This window comes from Cupressus sempervirens, chromosome 1 (genome assembly GCF_028749045.1).
Source record: "Cupressus sempervirens isolate cs-2001-9-10 chromosome 1, ASM2874904v1, whole genome shotgun sequence".
Classification (NCBI taxonomy): Eukaryota; Viridiplantae; Streptophyta; class Pinopsida; order Cupressales; family Cupressaceae; genus Cupressus; species Cupressus sempervirens.
In genome coordinates this window covers 332,643,906-332,665,453 of record NC_143118.1, presented here as the reverse complement: position 1 = coordinate 332,665,453, position 21,548 = coordinate 332,643,906, and the positions used below count along the sequence as shown (strand labels likewise).

The following is a 21,548-nucleotide window of genomic DNA, read 5'->3' as shown; positions in this document are numbered from 1 at the left end:
AGTATAAGGATATCCAAGAACAATCCTTGTAAATTTGGTTCATTGTTGACATGTCTATTTTTCTATGTTCAAAAGTTTTTCCCTTCTAAAGGTATAGTCGTATGGAGAAAGGATGTGCCAGTTTTGTATCAGATTAACAAGAATATTGCAAAAATGGGTGAGAATTTTGTCTGCATATTGGATAACTACTTTGATGTCTTTAAGGAGAAAATGAATAACAGATTCAAGATTCCCAAGAAATTGGTTGAAGATTACAAAGATGATGCTTGTTTCATGGTAGACAATGATAAAGTCTACATTCAGGCAGTGATTCCAAGAGTTATATGGGTAAAACCTCTTCCCTATGAGGTGAACATTGATGAAGCAAAAGACATAATTGAGGCCTTGATAAACAAACTTGTTGATCCAAAGGCACCACACTTTGGAACATATGATGAGGCCAAGACAAGAATAGAGCTTGAAATCAAGCTTCCACAGGCAGTTAACAAAGGCAAGAGGAGAATAGAAAAACTCAAAACCAGCACACCTCTTTTTTTGACCAAGGGTAAAGGAGAAGATGATGATGATGAAGCAGAGGATGAAGATGAGTTAGAAAAGGAAGAAGAGCCGATGAAGAAGAAATGCAAGGTGATCATCACCAAGCCACCTAAGCCATCCACTGTAGTGTTTACTAGGAGATCCAAGAAGAAAGGTAGTGAAGTTGTGTTTAGCAAGCCTCCTCTCACCTTCTAGGAAAAATTGAAACAAATGGAAGAAGGTGCAGGCATAACCAAATTCAAATCATTAAAGTATGAGACCAGGACAAAGGCAGAGAAGAACCTTGAGGAATCGGTGCTAACCAAGATGGGTAAATGGAAGTATTCCCCTGATTAGTTAGCCCCTTAGATCTCTAATGATTCATTAGAGAGATTTAAGCCAAGATGGGATTCAACCATGTAGAAAAAAAAAGATATCTATGAAAAAATTTTGAGGCAGTTGTTATCGACATTAACAATGCTAAGGTAAAAGAGTCTATGAAGAAAATTGGAAATAGGATGACTCTTAGATTCAATACTTGTTTAATTATGTTAAAAGATATAGAGCATGTAGTTAAGAATTCTATAGGCATGTGGAAGAATATTTATCACTTTCATAAACAAAGTGACTCTCCAGTAGAAGTCAAGGATGATGACAGTGATGATGAGGAAAAAGGAACAAATTTTGAAACAATACAGTTTGACAATGAAGAAGTTGAAGAAGATAAAGAAGAAGAAGCCACTAAGGAAGTCAAAGAAGATGATGAGGAGATTGATCCTATGAAGATAGTTGTAGCAGTCATTACCTCACTTCCTCATTCTCCAAGCAAATCAGCACCTACATCAAGTTCGGAGTCAGCTTCAACAAGTTACATCAAATGTCCAATCACTCTTCGCTCCCTCACAGATCAGTGCATCACTAATGGCAGTGTCTACCACTTCATATACCAAGCTACAACCTCCCTCTTCTTCAGTTCTAGAGTCAAGTTCATCAGAAGTGAGTACAACATGTTCTACAATTTTGTGTTCTTTAGCAATAAGTATAGTTTCAAGTTCTACAATTTTGGATTCTACAGTTTTGTTTTCTACAGCATTGGATACTTCTGTAAGTATATTAGTTTTGGATTCAGTAAGCATACCAATTAGTATTCCATCTATTAGTACCATATTATTTTTTACTGCTAGTCTTGTTATCTTTACTATTGTTTCCATTCTAAATTCTAAGGCAATATGTACAAAGGCAATTAAAGCCAAGGCTCAAACAAGTATAAGACTTTTGAGTGGAAAAGAGATAGAGGAGGATATTGATTTAGATGAGGAAATTGAGATTCCAAAGTGGGATTTTGATAATGCCACTGCAGATCAAATGCAAATAGCTAGTCAACTCCTCCAAAACAAAGTGAAACAGAAGAAATTAAGAGAAGAAAGAGATAAAGAATATAAAATCATAGAAAGTGGTAAGAATATTTTGATTGAAGGAATAGGTGTTGAAGTTGATACTTCTCACACATTTTGTTTCAATTAGAATAAGCAATCCAGAAGTTTAATGAGGACTCCAGTGGTCAAGACAAATTGATTGAGACAACAGAGAAGAAATTTGATAACAAAGTGCTTGAGCACATTGCTCAACAAATTGCTATTTAGCAAGTGGAGCTTTCCTCAATTTTGACTAATCTTGAAAATTCTTGCACAAATGTAACATCAATTTTTGGAAAATTATGCAATGTTACTGGGTTCACAAAGGAAATAAGGAGGAAATTGAATAAAATTGATGAATATTTGAAGGCTAGTACACAATAGTTGCAACTTGAACCTAGTTCAAGCTCTGCACATCATATGAAAATCAGATTCTTATCAGATATGCAGGTAGAATTGTTGAGAGAAGAAGCAAGGATCCAGTATTCACTAATAGATATTCAAAATAATGTAGAAGCACATTGTCTATTCCAAAACATTGATCCATGACAATAATTTCTCAATTGCAGATCACATGATCGAGCTCTCTGTAGAAGTACAAGTTGCTCTAAAAACATGCAAAGTTTTGCAAGATAACTAGGATAAGACTTTAGCACTCATAGTTAAGGTACATTATGAGTTTCTATCCTATATTGGTGTCTCTGTGTAAATAACTTTTGAATAAATCTTTGGCATTATTGTCAAAAAGGGGAAGAAATAGAATATATATATGTATCTCATATATATATATATATGTATATATATATATATATATATATATATATATATGTATCTCATATATATATATATATATATATATATATATATATATATATATGTATATATATATATATATATATATATATATGTATATATATATATATATGTATATGTATATATATATATATATATATATATATATGTATATGTATATATATATATGTATATATATGTATATGTATATGTATATGTATATATATGTATATATATATATATGTATATGTATATGTATATATATGTATATATGTATATGTATATATATATATATATGTATATATGTATATATATGTATATGTATGTATATGTATGTATATATATGTATGTATATACATATATATATATATATATATATATATGTATATATACATATATATATACATATATATATATATATGTATATACATATATATATATATATGTATATATATATGTATATACATATATATATATATATATATATATATATATATATATATATATATATATATATATATATATATATATATGAGACACTTAGTATGTATATTGTATGGGGGAGAATCATGCAAAGGAAAGGAAAGGAAAGTATATACTTACAAAAAAAATCTCAAAAATAGTATACCAGTACCAAGCCAGTATCAGACTGTAAAGTATATAAGTTTTAGCTGATAAGTGTTTTTGTTACTAATGCCAAAGGGGGAGATTATTGACATTAAGTCAAGTTTTTTATGAGTGACAACACTTATTCAGATTCTATATTTCTACTAAGCTCATTAAATAGTTTGCAGTGTTTTCCATGTAATCCAATAGCCACCAAGCTTCACAGTTCCTACCGAGCATTCCAGTGGTTACCAAGTAAATTTAGCAGTGTGAAGTCCTACAGTTCCTATCAAGTAGTTTAGTGGTTACCAAGCTTTGCAGTTTCTACTGAGCCATCAGTTCATGTGAAGTGAAGTTAGTGTTAATTGAGCAATGAGATGATTAGTGTTTACCGAGTACAGTAATGGTAAACTAGTAATTTAGTTTCTACCAAGTTACACAGTATCTACCCAATTGCCATTGTACACCGAGTTCGAGACTACTCTGAGATGATTAGTATGGACCGAGCTTCCACTTCTATTGAATGAATGACAATGTTGAATAATGACAGTGGATGCCATGTATCAGAACTTCACCAAACCAGTCTTCAGAACTTGAGTGTCTTCATTTGAGCCGACTTTATAATATTAGTGTTAACTTGTATATTGACCAACTTTGTAATTTTGTAAATTGAATATATATATATATATATATATATATATATATGTATGTATGTATGTATGTATGTATGTATGTATGTGTGTATGTATGTATGTATGTATGTATGTATGTATGTATGTATGTATGTATGTATGTATGTATCATATCAATATAGATGTATGTATGCATGAATGAAAAGTGAGAGAAAACAATATGCAAGAAGCATGCAAATGTGAATCAACAAGTGTATTGTAAGGCCATATCAGCAAAGGAGTAGTAGGGTCATATCTATCACATAAAGGTGATCAGTACTTCAAAGAATCTCTATCAACAAATCAGTTGTAAGTCAAAGATCTACTATTTAATTCTAATAGGTGAACCAGGCCAAAATCTTCTAACAAGGTAGACTTAACAGTATTTTGTCAAATCTCTTTACCGAGTGCATACTCCATTGTATGTTTGAAAAACCTCTAACAAGGTGGACCTAGCAGTCCTAATTGCTCCTAACAGGCCAGATCATCAGAAGTGATCATTGTAAGCCTTAATAGGCCAGCTTTATGCTGCAGTATTGAAGTTTTGTGGGTATCATCCCCACCCCAATTTTACTTTCTATTTGGGAGGTTTCTGGGTCACCAAATTATTGTGTTCATGTGTCATGAATGTTTATATTTTTAGTTTCTCATGCATGCAATTAGATTTGATTAAATGAATTAAATGATTATTGGATTATTGCAATTAAGATCTAAATTTGATAAAGTTTTAAGGTTACTGATTCACCCCTCCCCTCTAAGTAACCTAGCATAGTCTTGAATATTTCCAAAAAGTATGTAAAAAGGCAAGCATTGTCTAACATGGTGATAAAAAAAGGGATGAAAATCTTAGAGCATGAGATAAATCTGCAAAATAACTAAGTAAAATGATGATGAAATAGATAGAATCACCAAAAAAAAAGTTTCAGATTGCCCAAGCACGAATAAAATCATTTTGTTAATATTAATGGAAAATGCAAATATCTCCCACCATTCTTAAAGGAAAAAGATAAATACAAGCATAATTAAATAAAACACAATAGTGAAGAAATAAAGTGATAGTGATCAAGATGAAAAGATCCAATGTAAAATGATAGGATAATACATGAGAATCAAAAATTGAGAGGAAATACAGGATTCTAAAATATAAGAAGCAGAGAAAATAAAATATTAAAAAACTATAAATCAGAAGACACAAATAAGAAAGACTCTGTATATAGAACAAAAAATTATACACACACATACATAAATATGAAATTATACACATACATATATACATACCAATGAATTAAACAAATACATAGATAAGGGGTATATTAAGATTGGTATATCCAAGATCTATCCAAAAATATGTAGAAGAGAATATTGGTAACCTAAGAAGACCCTCATTTAGAAAAGGACTTAATGCAAAGTGTTGGTTGACCTATTCCTTTGGGAGGTATACATCATCATGTCACAAATACTATGTAATTATATGAGCTATAAACATTCTTAAGTAATCTTTTATCGAACCTATATAAGAAGATGTTATTTTCCTCCTCTCTTTTATTGGAAAGTATGTTCACTCTGAAATTTCCCTCTCTATCAATATGGTCAAACATTTTTTTTTAAGGATGGAACAAAGTGAAATGCTCTTTATAGTATTGCACCTAGACTCCATTTTAGCATAGACCCCATTCTCAAAGCACTAATTATAATTACTAAGTCTCATTCAATAGTTGTTTTTTCCACCTTCCTCTCTTTCCACATCAACAAACCTTCCACAAGGGCTAACATATCTTTCAAATTATTAGTTTCAATTCCTATCGATCTTGCATGCCTTGTTACTTATAAGTCATTTGGGTTCCTAATTTTTGAACATTCATAATTTTGCAATTCACAATATTAATATTGGAAACCTCCATTTTGTTTGTGATTTACTCCCATCCCATACTTGTGTACTTAAATGTGCATTTATTTGACTCCTTCAATAGCTCCCATATGTCAATAAATAACATTGTTATCCAAAGGCTCCCATACATACCTTCCTTATTTCTAAGAATCCAAGCTTGAAATATACTTAAGACAAATATTGACACTATTGAACTCCACTCAAGTTCTTTACATAGCCACATCTAGCATTGGCAATAAAATTTGCAAGTCAAAAGTACATGGTTTTCACTTTCCTCTTCCTATCCACATAGTGGACATCTACTAGGGCCTTCATATCCCATTCTCCTAATTTTGTTTGTTCATATAATTTTATTTTGTAATGTCAATCATGTGGATATTCCTTCCTTGGGAGAATGATCCTTGTTCTAGCATAGATCCAAGGGTATTTATATTTTTGGTCTTAGTTGTTTATTCACTACATAGTAATATATATCATGTTAGTGTTATAGTTTCTAGATTTAGAACCACTTGGATGGAAGGTGATCCTTCTAGCATCAAATTTTGTGATGATTTCCTCTTTCTCACTATTTGGGATGTTAATATCTGAAAGGATTCCCATTTCCATCCCTTGGAAATATTCACAACTTCGATATAGTCTTTGATATATTTTCCCCTTTTTTTTCCCAAGAGGTATTTAGTGTTTCCAAAGTTAGATAATTTTTCCATAACTATGTACCCTCCCCTTTATTCTAACAAAAACAAGGCTTGTTTGCTACTACTTAGGTTCCAAGTTAATTTCTCCATGGTAATGCTTCTATAATCTAACATAAAATCCCAAATGTGTGAGCCCCTTGGAGGGATTGCATCCCTAAATATACTTGTGGAATGATTATTGTTTAAGTATGTATGGCTAAGGATGTTAGTCAATTTTGAGTGAGGGATTTTGTGCATCCTAGAGAGTTTTTTTTTTTTCTCCCTAAAGCCCTACTATGTTCATTAATGCTTTTAATTCCTACTCCCCTTTCTTCCTTGGGTCTACATACCTTCTATAATCTGACATAAAATCCCAAATGTGTGAGCCCCTTGGAAGGATTGCATCCCTAAAGATACTTGTGGAATGATTATTGTTTAAGTATGTATGCTTAAGGATGTTAGTCAATTTTGAGTGAGGGATTTTGTGCATCCTAGAGAGTTTTTTTTTTCTCCCTAAAGCCCTACTATGTTAATTAATGCTTTTAATTCCTACTCCCCCTTCTTCCTTGGGTCTACATACCTTGTCCCATTCTAGTAGAGATATTTTATTTTGCGCCTAACCCTTACCAAAATAAGGTTCTCATGTGTTTGTTTAAATCCCCCTTCTTAATCAGCAAGATATTAGTGCAAGACAATTGGTAGATTGATATTATAGATAAGACTATTTTTTTTTATCATGGTTGCTCTTCCCACTAAGTTCAGCTAATTTTCTTTCTAGGTTCTTATTTTATTCTTATTTTTTGTGACCATTCGATCCAACTAGTTCGTGTACCTAAAACCTTCTTTCTAGGGGCAATCTAAAATATTTGCATGGTAGTTCCCCTCTTTTGGATTTCAAAATTTTGCAAATAACATTTTACATGTTCTTATCAATATTTAAAAAGAAGATTTTGTATTTGTCCTTGCTTATTTCATGTCCTTGTTTCTACAGTGAGCATCTTAAGCTCATCGTGTATTCTTATGCATATATTGAGTCTTGTTTCAACCCCTTAAGATTTTGTAGAACATTCCCTAAGGATTGATCCCTTTTGTTTTGACGGGTTGACTAGCATAACATAAATAACTAGACTATTATTGTCATCTTTTGGAACAACACTCTCTTTACATGATTCATTGTAAGGTAATACCTTACTAAGCTAGTGGTTGTAACTCTTTCTTTCTCTCTCAATGCCTCTCTATATTGGTTTCAGACTTGATGAAGACTTATGTCATTTGGGAGATTGATGTTTCTTTGTCTCATTGACCTTGATAAGTTTGTTCTTATGCTTCAATATACCTTACTATGAGAATAAGTTTGTCTAATTGTAATGCCTACCCCTAGTTTACTTTTCATGTTTTATTGTTGAATTCTTTTAGGCCATATTTTATGGTTGTTTTATATTTTAATGGTACTCGGTTACCTGATTTGATTGGATGTTATTTCATACTCAGTTTATATATTTAATGAGCTACTTGATACTCGATTATTTCATGTGTTCATGTTTATTCTTTTGATGATGACAATTATTTCATGATGATAGTTGGATGGATGATTTATATATGATTTTCTATGTTTACTTACCCCATAGTTGCATGTCTATGGTGTACATGTATGTTTTACTTTATGTTTGATGTTTTTGTGGTTGAGGGAGGGAGTCATAGATACCTGCTAGTCAGGATCTACATGATGCATCACTCCCTGCCATTACCTATTTAGTTTAGATAAATATACATATGTACACATTCAACTTTTATACAGATTGCAGGTACCAGACATTGACTTCTCTAAATTGCCAAGATGAGTGGGCCCTATCATAGTATCTCAATGGTAGAGAGGGGAGATAGTTATCGAGTCCAAATCCTAAACCTGAGCCAATTGTCCTAAAATATAGGACAAGTATTTGAGTTATTTATCCTTTCAAATTCATCAAGTGACATGAATTCAAGATTTTGATGCTTAAGCTTGATTTAGTAGTTTGTCTTTAAAAGAGTTTTCTTATTTAGGTTTGTGTGTCTGTTGTGATTTTCAGTTATAATTAAATCAAATAAATAGAATATTAAATGATTTAATTTAATGAAATTCTATAAAGAAAAATAAAAAATTTAATTATATTTAATTAATTAAATAGAAGAATTAAATTTAAAAGATTTAATGAAAGTTCTAAATTTGGTGTAATTATATTTATTTAATTTAATAATAATTAATTTAGGAGTTTCATTTTTATAATGAACTCTTAATATTATTACTAGTTAAATTAATAAATATACTTTTAAATACGCCTTGTTATTTAATAAAAGCATGAGAAAATAAATTAAATAAAGTTTATTTTAATTAAAATGCAAAAAGTTTGCACATAAAACTAAAATGAATTAATTAATAAAAGAACAAGCCTTTGCATGTTTGTAAAACCTAAACCCTAAAAGAAGAAAGCTCTTTATTAAGAAATTAGAGCTCATTTCTCCACACACAAGTTTGAAGGAGCAAATTTTCGGAAGGGGTTTCGTGAAGATGAAAATTCTTGCAATATTCAAGTGTTTGTCTGGTTAACATCATATCTAGGTAGGAATTTTTCTTGAGATTATCGCAGTAGATTGTTTCGAATCTTTCCTCTATCTTCTTCATGCTTGATTGAGAATTTTGATTCATAAATAGTTTTGGTTGAAAACCATATTTGATAAATTGTTGTTATTCACTGTTGAAATATCTATGAGAGAAATCAATCCAAAACTCTTATTGGGAAATTGGATCTTTCAGAAAACCTAGATCGGGATAGGGTTTGGAAAAGAAAATCAGAATTTAATCTAACAAATTTGATTGTTTGCAAGTATTTTCCCTATCAGGTCTATACTGGAAAAGTTTTAAAAACATATATTTATATAAAATTACCATAGTAATAAGAATTACTGTGGTAATATTTATATTGTAATGGTAATTACATTAAAAAAATAGATATTGATTGCATATATTTTTGGGGTTTTGTTTTTAAAAATATATATAAAAGAATAATATATGTTCTTAGGGAGGCGGGGCCACCACACACCACCTCCCCTCCCCTCCTTTCTTCTTTATTTCCAGCGACCTTTTTAAAAGGTCTGTGAATGGCAGACCTACTGCCGTAGCAGCAAGTACTATTGACATAGTACCCTACTGCTACGACAATAGGGCTAGCACGATAGTCGTATAAGCCTGCGAACTTTAAAAGAAAAGGTAAGGTATTTTTTATTTAAAAAATTAGGTTTTTATTGTATTATATATTTAATTTATTAAATAATTATTATTATTGAATTAAAAATTATTATTTTATTGTTATTAAGATTAGTAATTATTATTGTTACAAATTTAATAGTTATTAGTAAATGTTAATAATATTTTATTAAAGATCTTGTTTTGTGAATTATTAATTAAGATATATATATATATATAAGTGGTTTATTAATAATTTTATTATTATTATTATTGTTACAAATTTAATAGTTATTAGTAAATTTTATTAAAGATCTTGTTTTGTGAATTATTAATTAAGATATATATATATATATATATATATATATATATAGAGAGAGAGAGAGAGAGAGAGAGAGAGAGAGAGAGAGAGAGAGAGTTGATTGTTTTAATAAAACTCAGATTTGTTTAAATGTTTCTTTTTATATGAAATGGTGTTTACACTAAGGAATTTTTAGTATACTTGTGAATTCAAAATTTTTATCAAATATGACATGTTGAAAATGAAAACTTGAACCTATTTGTGAATCTAAATTTTATGATAATATATTGAAAAAACCTATTAAACTATGAAACTACACTTGTTTAAACACTTTATGAGATGTGTGATTTATTGTTGGGGTTGGGTTTAACTTAGCACGTTGACCGATTTAGGTATGCATAATAGAGGCTTAGGAGGTGTTTGATTGATGATGATGTTATGTTTATTATTTGGTCACGATCTTTTATTCCCAAGAATTGTGATGCATTCACATATTTCTATGATGAGAGTTTTACTTAGTTATTTGCTAGTGCTTTCTAGTTGCTTGTATAAGACTGAGGTGAATATTGTGATTTTTTTGGTGTAACCTATGAGTTTCAATCAGTTATCTTTTGGTGCTTTCCAGTTGCTTGTATAGGACTGAGGTGAATATTGTGATTTTATGAGTTATACTTCTTATGAGCTTAGGATAGGTTATCTATGTGTATGTTGGAAAATGGCTTGCAATGGAGGCCAGAGCCCTAAACAGGCTACCTAGGTAACCCATTGTAGGTTGTATTAATAAGCGATAATATTTCATTAAATGGGTTTAAAATGAACTAACAAGAGTCAGTGGATTACCTCGCCCATGCCTCAAGTGCTAGTATAGGCTAGGATGGGAGTAGAGAGGATGCTTGGTTGTGACCTTGCCTCGTTAGTATGCCTTGTCTATAAGAAAAGATATTGATGTCGTATAGAGTCACTAGGAGGTGAGAGTAAAGAGAGGCTACCATGGTAACCTTAGAGTTGGCTCATGCAATGACACTTGCCCACTTACATAGTAGATTTCCTACCTACTTGTGTCTTGATACGTTTGAGATAGATTGCTATCAAGATTTCCTTGACCTAGATGATGGTTATGACTTTTGGGATTGATGTCCATATGAGACTTGAGATTATCTCCTCAGCATAGTGGGAGTGGGCCATTTAGGTTCCACGAGGTTGGGTGGTAGTGTTTCTTATAACATTGAGATTCAATAGTTGGATGTTGTTGTTGGATGTAATTATGCAGTTGTTCCACTCTTCTGATCTTGTGTTTATGTTCGATGGCCATACTCTGATGTATTGTACTTGATTATTAGAGATCTTATGAGATGTTGTATCTATTTCATGATAGATATTCTTATAGAATTTCATACCTTGTGACTTGTATAGAGGATGATTATGCATTCTGGTTATGCCATGTGACATCTTATGTATTTGTATATTATTTCTTTTGATTTGTACTTATGATTATTCTATGATGTGGGTTTTGATTATGTGTCAGATTGAAACTTAATAAAACTTATTAATGTGAGTCAATGTCATGGAACCCTTAAGAGATATAATCTGTTTATGGATTGTTTGTTTGTATGTGAGTTATTGCTTCTGATATGTTATCTCTTGTTGTTTTAATCTTTCAAAAAAAAAAAAAAGGTTTGGAAAACTTACTGACATATTAGGTTGATTTCTTTTGGGTTCCTTGGTGGGGTGTTACACTCATTCTCCTACTAGAGTGGTGTTGGAAGTGTGTCAGTATCCCTCGCAAGATTGGTGACACGCTTTAACCACCTCTTATGGGTTCTATAAGTACAATGGTTATATTGGGCATTGGCATGCCAATCTTTTGGTGCAATAACAACCACATTTTTACAAGTATTGTCAGAACCTGGTCACAAGTTTGAATCTACATAGAATGCAATGAGTAACACTAGGAGAGGGATTTTTGGTAGTATAAAAGCATCCATCATGAGGTTTGTGACATGGTTTAACCATCTCTTATGAATTCTATAAATGTATTGGTTGTATCGGGCACTGAAAAGTAAAAATTTGGTGCAATGAAAACCAAACTATTAAAGTGACAACTCAATGTACCATCCTAAAAAGTTAGCCCCAATAATTGGATGCTCTATTGGTCCCCATGTTTGCAATTTTGAGATCTAACATCTGTTTTACTTGATCCTAATGACTTGATTTCTCTTTTCTCACATCTTTTCTACCATCTTGACACCTAGCTCAAAATTGGGTTACTTTCTTGTGTGTACAACATTTCAAACCTTTTGTAACCAATAATAGAACAATTCAAACACCTTGTTCCTATGCTTTTTTTCCCAAATTGAACTTGGACTCCTATATCAAGGTGTTACCAAAAAATTAGACCCTGTAGATGGACCAACTTATTTTTGAATCTTGAAATGTAGGATGAGGTGTATAAATAACCTATATCTCTACTTTTAAAGATCCACTACTATGCGATCAAGTTTTCATAAGGAATTTAAGAGATCAGGAGAAATCAAGCAATTGGATTCAAGATTCAAAGGAAACCATTCAAGATATAGTTTCTCCAATTTATTCAATTTAGTTTCCAGACATTCTTTTCCACTTAAAAAAGTTTCTCTCCCATGATGAACAAGTAAAGGCATTTTTAATCAAGCAATAAGATCCTTCCTTTCATTTGAATATATTATTCCTTCATTGCAAGTAATTATTAGACACATTTGCTTTAAAAATCTAGGAGTGTCATTCAGAGATCCACACATTTGAGATGACATCATTGACTCCTATTCGACATTCCAAGGTCAACTCCTTGATTTCAAGCACATTTAAATATCTTCATTAGTATGAGCTATTTTTATATCCATCCACAAGGATTTATGCAAGTTGAATCAAATATTTATCTTTTTACATGTTTTCTTTTTTGCAATTTCATTACATTTTCAAGGTTGATTCCTAAAAAGGGGTTTGACCAAGGCAAACCCCTTTTACTCAACCTTTTCCATATTTTTCCATGTGCAAGAATATGTTACAAAGTTATTATATATATTTTTGGGGAGATCAGAAACAATCTGATCCTTGAAAATTCTAGGCACCTATAACAAAACATTTTAAACATTCTATACCTTGCATCTTCAATTCAAAGTAAAACCATGGGTTGACACAATAGTCTTGAGATTGATTCAACTTAATTTTGATTTCTAGTAGCTAGTTATTAGTATGTTATTTCTAGTTTTGTATCTATTCATCTATTTTGTCACCTACATTGAATGTTTCCTCTTTTTAAATGTTTAAATTACATATCTAGCAAAGGATCATTGTTTGATTCAACGCTTAGGTCCTTACTTGAGCTTATTGGGACATCTTCCTTCTAAGCATGCAAGTTTGAAAAAGAGGAGCAATAACCTTCTTTTCTTGTGCTCCCCTTTTCTCTATGTCTAAGAACAAATAACACAACCCACCACAGTTTGTCCATTGTACATTTTTGTAGGTGATACCCCACAAAGTTGGTCATTCTCTCATGTAATTACAAATAACCATGCTAAATAGATTATTAAACCCTAATTATTCTTCTCCAAATTGTGAAACAACTCCATTACCATCCCGTGAACGTCTTTTCTAAGATTGATCACTACCTTCTTCCATCCACATATGATTATTCTCTCATTTTTCACCATTACTAAAATGTAAAGGTTGATTGTTGGTCATCATTGCATCGAAGTCCTGAACTAGCACTATTTCCCTTGAGGTACTAAATACAAAGATTTTTTTTTAATGAAGCATACAAGTCTTCATTGTCTAAGTTCCTTTTCTTGTAGAACTTTGAGTTTTTTGAAGAAGAATAACAAGCAATTGACTTGAAAATTATCTCATTTACAATTATTTACAACCATATGTATTATTTATTTGGATCTTCTTTTTCAAATATTTCAAATCCATACCACTTCTCCTTTTTAAGCATCATGAGTCCACCACATCCTTTCATTCCCTTTGTTCCCAAATGAAAATTTCTTGTAACCTTCAAAATCTAAGACCATGTAACCACCATGCTCATATGTTTTAACAAGAATAATAATAACTTTTCCCTCTTCCATGAACCCTAACCTAGGACCTCTTCTCCATGGATAACCTTTTCTAACTTACTACACTTTAGGGATCATGTGGGGCCTCTATTTCCTATTTCTTATTCAAAAAATGCTCATTGATTTGAGTTTTCCTATTTTCAATCATGCCCATTTCCCCCTATTGCTTATTGTCTTTACACTTTCTCATTCCTTCCTTTGTTTCGCTTGTTGAGAAAAACTTAAATCTTCATCTAGATAGAAATGTTTTCCTCTAAGTAATCCTCTCCTTCTCAGGTTCATATTCTTATCCTCTAGATTTCTTAAGAAAACTTTTATATCACTGTCCCTTCTTCCATCCATCATCTTACCTATCTTATTTTATTGTTAAATACCACTTGTCCAATTCAACTTATCTCTAAGAAAGTCCCTTGCTAGAATGTTAGTGCTCTCTTTTACTCTGTAGTCTTTCAACCCTTTGATAATGGTATCTGCACCCTTGGCCTGTTTGTCTTGTTCTCCCCTTATATGAATTTTGGTTTGTCATTAGATGTTTCCCTTTTGTTTGTTTGCTAAATAAAATGTTTAACATTTGTGACCAAGATTTGACCTATTTTATCATTTCCTTTAGTTTAGGTTCTTTAGATTTCATTTTTACTAAGATAGATTGAATTTCCTTCAATTATGTGGTGTCCTCTTTTTTCACCAATTCCTTTCCTTCACTCTTTGTTTTTCTCAATTATTCCAGTTCCTATTTGATGACCCCAAGTTCTTGTTGTCCTATGTCTATTTTGACTTAAATGTTTAGAGATTAAAAAAAAAAAAAAATTACTTTCTCTTTCTACTTTGCTTTTATACTCTATGGTTTCATACACTTTGTTCTCCTCTCCCATATTCCTTGTTTCTAGTGTTCCCATCCTCATTTTCAAAGTCCATGAACTCTTCCAAATATAGGAGAGATGAACTACTATATGAGTGAGGTCCAATAAGTGATATGTTAGGTGAACTAGGTGAATAAAATAGACCTATAGTAGATGCACTAAAAATGACCCCTCAATGCATATCCCTAATAAGATGTCTCTAAATTTAAAAAAAAACAACTACTCATGTGGTGACACATTACAACACCATTGAACATGATCTAGTGTATACCTATGGAATGACTTTTTAGAACTATTTTGAACACTTTCAAAACATGTTGATTTAATATCATATATCACCATATAAACTGAAATTTTATTTTTAAATAAAATACTTACTAATAAACTCCATTTTTTTTCAAAAAAAGATGAAATTAAGGTATACTCACACTAGCTTCTCTCCTTTTAGGCATAGGAATGGATAATAAGAATGCATATTGGGAATAGGAATGACTATTCCAATAACAATTTTTTTTTTTTTTTTTTTGATGGAGGGTTTAGACTTGCGAGGTAGCCCAACGAGGCACGAAGCCTGTGAGCTACCAACCGGCGAAGGCCAGCATAGACAGTTTAGGAACCCAATACAGGCCCACTTGTGCCTGAAACCTTTTCGACCTAGAGCCAAGGACTGAGGGGCATCCACGTCGTCAAAATCATCGGAGACACGACCCAACCTCATCCCTTATGATGTCAGAGCTTTGCACTCAGCAAAACTTGATCCTTGGTGGACTCTTTGTGAGCCATTCAACTTCACTAGTAAAACAAGGGCCCATTGACATAACAACTATTTTCTGGTATGAGTATAAACTCATTTTTAGAAACAAAATGAGAATATGTATTCATATTCCCTATACCATTGATGAATCAAACTGAAAATTAAAAAAGTATTCCAAATTTTCTATTCCTATTCCAAATGGGCCCTCATCTCTGATGGTGTTGGAGGACAACAGTTTGATTTTGCACTTTTCCCATGACTAATGACTACGGCATTAATTTTAAAATCAACAGTGACACGACGCCTGTTTTACCGCCGAAACGGAGGTGATGGGCGATACACTGTCAAGGTCCTGCGTCCTGTCATTTTTACCGACTGCAATCACACTTTCCAAAACTCACAAGAATATATATAGTTAAGTATAGCTTCATTCATTACTTTCGCACCTTAAAAGTCGCAAATGCCATGGATTGTTGCTTTAGCAAGGATTAATGTTCTTTGAAGGAATGGATGAAAACATTTCATTTGGATTGGTCATTGGAATCGCAGGTGGATTTACAGTTGTTATTGCAGCAGGTGTTATTTTTGTTCATTTGTTTCGCCGAGTAAACAGAGATCCCAAAAAGAAGCAGGAACAACAACCACCTCCACATCATCTTGAACAAATGCAGCAAGTTCTCGCATTGAGAGAACATGCCAGAGATTCGATATCCGAGCTTTCGGATTGCAGGACGGAAGATTCCCCTGATCTAATTTCGAGTAAAAGAAGCTCCAGATTCTTGTCAGGCCTGTTGAATAAGTCGGAAAGTCTGAAAAGTCGGAGGTTTTCTCACAGGTAATCTTTTGATTTTTTCTTTTATTCTCTAAAATCTAGTGGAAGTTTATAAAATAGAATTAGATGAACCGAGTTTTGTGAAAGGGTAAAGTTTAGGCCAAGCGATGGGCTACTTTGAGGGCAGTGTATTCGAGAGAAGAATTAGAATGTCTACGACACCGAAGATAGTCATAGTCTACCCTATCATTTTAGCTTTCTTACTTGCTGAACTTTCGCGGTTGAGCTTCGATGATGAACTCCCCTGTGATCCCAAATTTCTCAAATTCAAACAAATTCTGCAAAGGAGCAGCTGCCGACGCATCTACCATTTAGCCTGAATGTTACTGTAAGCATTGTACTCTTGATTAAAATGCTTTTTTAATTTAACTACAATTCAACTAGCTCAACCGTGTAAAAGTACAAATTATTTCCTTGCATTCTTCTTTAGGCCTCTTCAGTTGACGTAAACTAGTCTTCAATTGGTCTGTATCTTTGCCTTAAAAGGGATTTTTGACCCTATTTATTCCTTTTTTAGTGATACATAAAACTAGAGATAAAGGGTCCAGCAGCCCGACAAAAAAGATAATATCAAAACAGAGAGCAGGGCACCTGCCCACTCAAAGCCATATCAAATACAATGCAACCAGCCTAACAATGAAGTCCACACACAAGTCGAAACAGACCAGGAACCAACGGATTAGACGCCAAACACTCCAAAGGTGATAAACCACCCCAGCCAACCATGTTCAATCTTTATATCATCCTGCATCAATCGTAAAACTTCTGCAGGGAACATCTCCTTCCAAATGAGGTCGCTACTATGACCAACGTCCATGTCAATACCTTGATTGGCAGCCCAATCAGCTATCATATTACTACCCCTTCTGATACGAGAGAATTTGCTGTCAGAGGAAAGAATCAGATGTCTGCAGTCCTCTAAAGCCAATCCAGAGACCAATTATTGGAAGAGCCACCATTCATGAAATTGATGATTAACTTGGAATCAGCCTTAACCCAAACCTTTTGCGACCTCTCCTTATTCGCAATGTAATGTCCTCTGCTGGGAGGTTATCAATTGTTGATATTTAACAAACATTACTAATCATCTAAATCAATTCCATTCATGAAATAATGAATAGTTTATAATACATTCAAGAGTTAACATATTTAAGACTGATTCCTTACTTCTATCTGAAACTCAACCCTACAAAGGATGTGGATTTACTTGTCGCACGACACTTGACAACAATCTACAAGTAAGGCTTTCTCAAGACATTGGGACTGTATGTTTGTACCCATCTCAGGATTTTCCCTCAAGGCATTGGACATACATATCCTCACCCATCTTGGAATGCACCTACCTTGTGAGCTTTTACTCCCATATCTAATCTTACTACTCTTCAGCTTAATGACTAAAGGAGTCTGTGCTATGCAAGTTGCCTCGACAACAACTTGCAATGGATTCCTTCAAAATTTACAAATCCAAGCCCTTAGTCTTTCTTGGGACTTTCCTTGCAAGATGCTCAGGGTCGCTGATCCCTGCCCTATCTTGAGACAAAGATCCATTTCTTGGATTTATAACTTCCCCTCTTAAGTCATAGTAATAAGTTGTAAATATATATTTTCATTTTATTATTAAAATCAATCAATCAATCTATCTATCTATATATGGGATTACACATTTATGATCTTACTATACATATACGACTGATGTGTAAAATGCGTAATCCTATATATGGATTACACATTTATGATCTTACTATACATGTATGACTGATGTGTAATTCTGGTACTACAATTATTAAATATATGTATAACATATATTCAAATATAAACGTTCATAAATATATCCATAAACATCATTGGAACAAGTATAACTCAAATATAATTCACATACTTTTCCAATCACAAAATTCTGCCTCCTTTTATTTTGTATTGAATAAAGTGCTATCTAATCTCTCCCAGAGTTGATGTAACACCCCGCCAAGGGATCCAAAAGAACTAACCTAAAATATTATTATGTTTGTCAAACATTTTTTTTCAAGATAACATATAACAACAATTATAAAGTACCGGAAGCAATAACATACAATCATACATAAGCAAACATAACAGATTACATTCTTTAAGGATCCCAAGACGTTGAATCACATTTAAATTTAAATAATACTAAGTCCAACAAATAACACATCCACATGAAAGAATAACTAGAAGTCCAATCCATTTAAATAATATACATTTGTTCCAAATGCCACTTGGCATTAATCTGGAATGCACAATCATCCACTGTACATGTCATAGGGTATGAAAGGCTGAAAGAATATACATTTATAAAATAGATTACATCATCCCTTTCGGATCCATGAAACAAAATATAATACAATAAGTAAAATCATCCATCATATAGATATAACCATCCATCATAATACACAAAGATAGAATGAAAGGAAATGTAGCACAAGGAACTCTAGTCACAACATCAACGGACGAATCTCAAAGGTAAAATTAAAAAACACTACCACCCGACCTCGTGGTAACCCAGAAAGGTCCACTCCCGCCACGTTGAGGAGATAGTCTCAAGTCCCACACAGGATAACAATCCCAAAAATCAAAAGTAATATTTTGGTTAAGGAAAACCCTAAAAGTAATCTAACTCAAAGGTTCCAAGATAAAATGACATCTAAACTCAGAGGCAAACAAAGACACGTAGGAAATCTATAATGCTAGTGGATAAGTGTCATCGTACGAGCCAACTCTAGGGTTACCTGGCTAGTCTTTTAATCCTCTGCCCCCTAGTGACTCTATGTGGCACTAGTATCCTTTCATACTGACAAGGCATATAACGATGCATGGTCGCAACCAAGTGTCCTCTCTACTCCCATCCTAGTCTGTACTAGCACTCTAGGCATGGGCGAGGAAAGACAGAGACTCTTATTAGGTTCATTTTACTCTCATTTAGTGTAGAGTTTTCACTGATTAACTACTTATAACGGGTTACTTGTTAGCCTCTTTAGGGCCTTGGCCTCCATTGCAAGCCACTTCCCAACTTAACATACAAATAACCTACCCTAAGCTCAACAAAGCAAAAAGATCTCAAAAGACCAAAACCCATACATCAGTTCTCAAAACAAGCAATTGACAAGTATAGAAATCACTTAGTTAAAGTACAGCATCACAAATATGATCATCCTAACAGGTTTGATCCAAAAAGGTAAACATAAGTCAAAACATAACGTCATATATAATTGTGATATTACTATCAGGGATTTAACTGTGTGATTTTTGAGTCAAACTCATTGACCCATGTTTCATGAGTAGTGATTCAACATGAATCCATCTCTCATGAGAATAAATGGAACACTTAGCACTCATTGGATCTAGGTGATGCTCATAGGGGTGAAGCACCAGGACTTCTCGAGAGGTCACCCATCCTAGTACTACTCCAGCCTGAGCGCGCTTAACTACGGAGTTTCTTCCATGGTTAAACCCAAAGCTTGCAACCCCATTTGCAAAACCTTCACCAAGTGTTGTGCCTTATGAACTATTCATTAGAAAGCCCCTTAAGCTCATCAATTGATAAGTAGGAGGTAATTTCCACAGCAAGTCAAATTGTGATATCACTATCAGGGATTTAACTGTGTGATTTTTGAGTCAAACTCATTGACCCATGTTTCATGAGTAGCGATTCAACATGAATCCATCTCTCATGAGAATAAATGGAACACTTAGCACTCATTGGATCTAGGTGATGCTCACAGGGGTGAAGCACCAAGACTTCTCGGGAGGTCATCCATCCTAGTATTACTCCAGCCTGAGCGCGCTTAACTATGGAGTTTCCACCATGGTTAAACCCAAAGCTTGCAACCCCATTTGCAAAACCTTCACCAAGTGTTGTGCATTATGAACCATTCATTAGAAAGCCCCTTAAGCTCATCAATTGATAAGTAAGAGATAATTTTCATAGCAAGTCAAATTGTGATATTACTATCAGGGATTTAACTGTGTGATTTTTGAGTCAAACTCATTGACCCATGTTTCATGAGTAGTGATTCAACATGAATTCATCTCTCATGAGAATAAATGGAACACTTAGCACTCGTTGGATCTAGGTGATGCTCATAGGGGTGAAGCACTAGGACTTCTCGGGAGGTCACCCATCCTAGTACTACTCTAGCTTGAGCGCGCTTAACTATGGAGTTTCCTCCATGGTTAAACCCAAAGCTTACAACCCCATTTGCAAAACCTTTATCAAGTGTTGTGCCTTATGAACCATTCACTAGAAAGCCCCTTAAGCTCATCAATTGATAAGTAGGAGATAATTTTCACAAGTCAAATTGTGATATTACTATCAGGGATTTAACTGTGTGATTTTTGAGTTAAGCTCATCATATATAATCAACAAATAATACTTCTTGGCCTTTGGTAAACATCCTAGGACTAGTCAACACTCTAGTCAACTCAAACCCAAAACACAAGACAACATACAGTTAACAATGTAGTTTTATAGTTTTGTTTGATTTTGAAGATACACAGTTTAAGTTTACAGTTAGGTTTAAGTTTACATTTTGTTGTACGTTTTTGGTCTGATAAAGTTTAGTATATTTCCCGATAAGCTTAACCCATTTTCACATTTAAATATGAATACCTCATTACCATAAACTCACAAAACGAACATTATCTCTAGAACGATCTTAAATTTTAAATAATAATTATTAAATAATTAGTTGGCAATTATTTAATATTATTAAATTTTAAATAAAGAATTCCCATGATCAGTTTCTTTTATAACGTCCTATCGACAATTAATTAATTAATAACTAATTAATTAAATTAATTGTTTATAATAATTATTTCAATAAAAAGCCTCAATGATTTATCATACATTAATAATTTAAGAAATTTATTAATAAACATATTAATAAAACTTTACTAAAAATTAA

General features: G+C 32.8%; 1 protein-coding gene across 5 annotated transcripts in view; it reads left to right on the top strand.

Moving 5' to 3' along the window:
- The first annotated feature begins 16,009 nt into the window (after nt 1–16,009).
- LOC149577529 (calcium/calmodulin-regulated receptor-like kinase 1) overlaps nt 16,010–21,548 on the top strand; it is a 211,056-nt gene continuing 205,517 nt past the window's right edge. Inside the window, exons 1-2 of one of the 5 annotated variants that reach the window (XM_089824244.1) lie at nt 16,010–16,208; nt 16,371–16,629. In XM_089824244.1, the coding sequence (XP_089680370.1) occupies nt 16,124–16,208; nt 16,371–16,629 (344 nt within the window). In that variant the 5' untranslated portion in view covers nt 16,010–16,123. The other 4 variants (XM_089824223.1, XM_089824228.1, XM_089824216.1 and 1 more) reach the window with 4 other exon arrangements.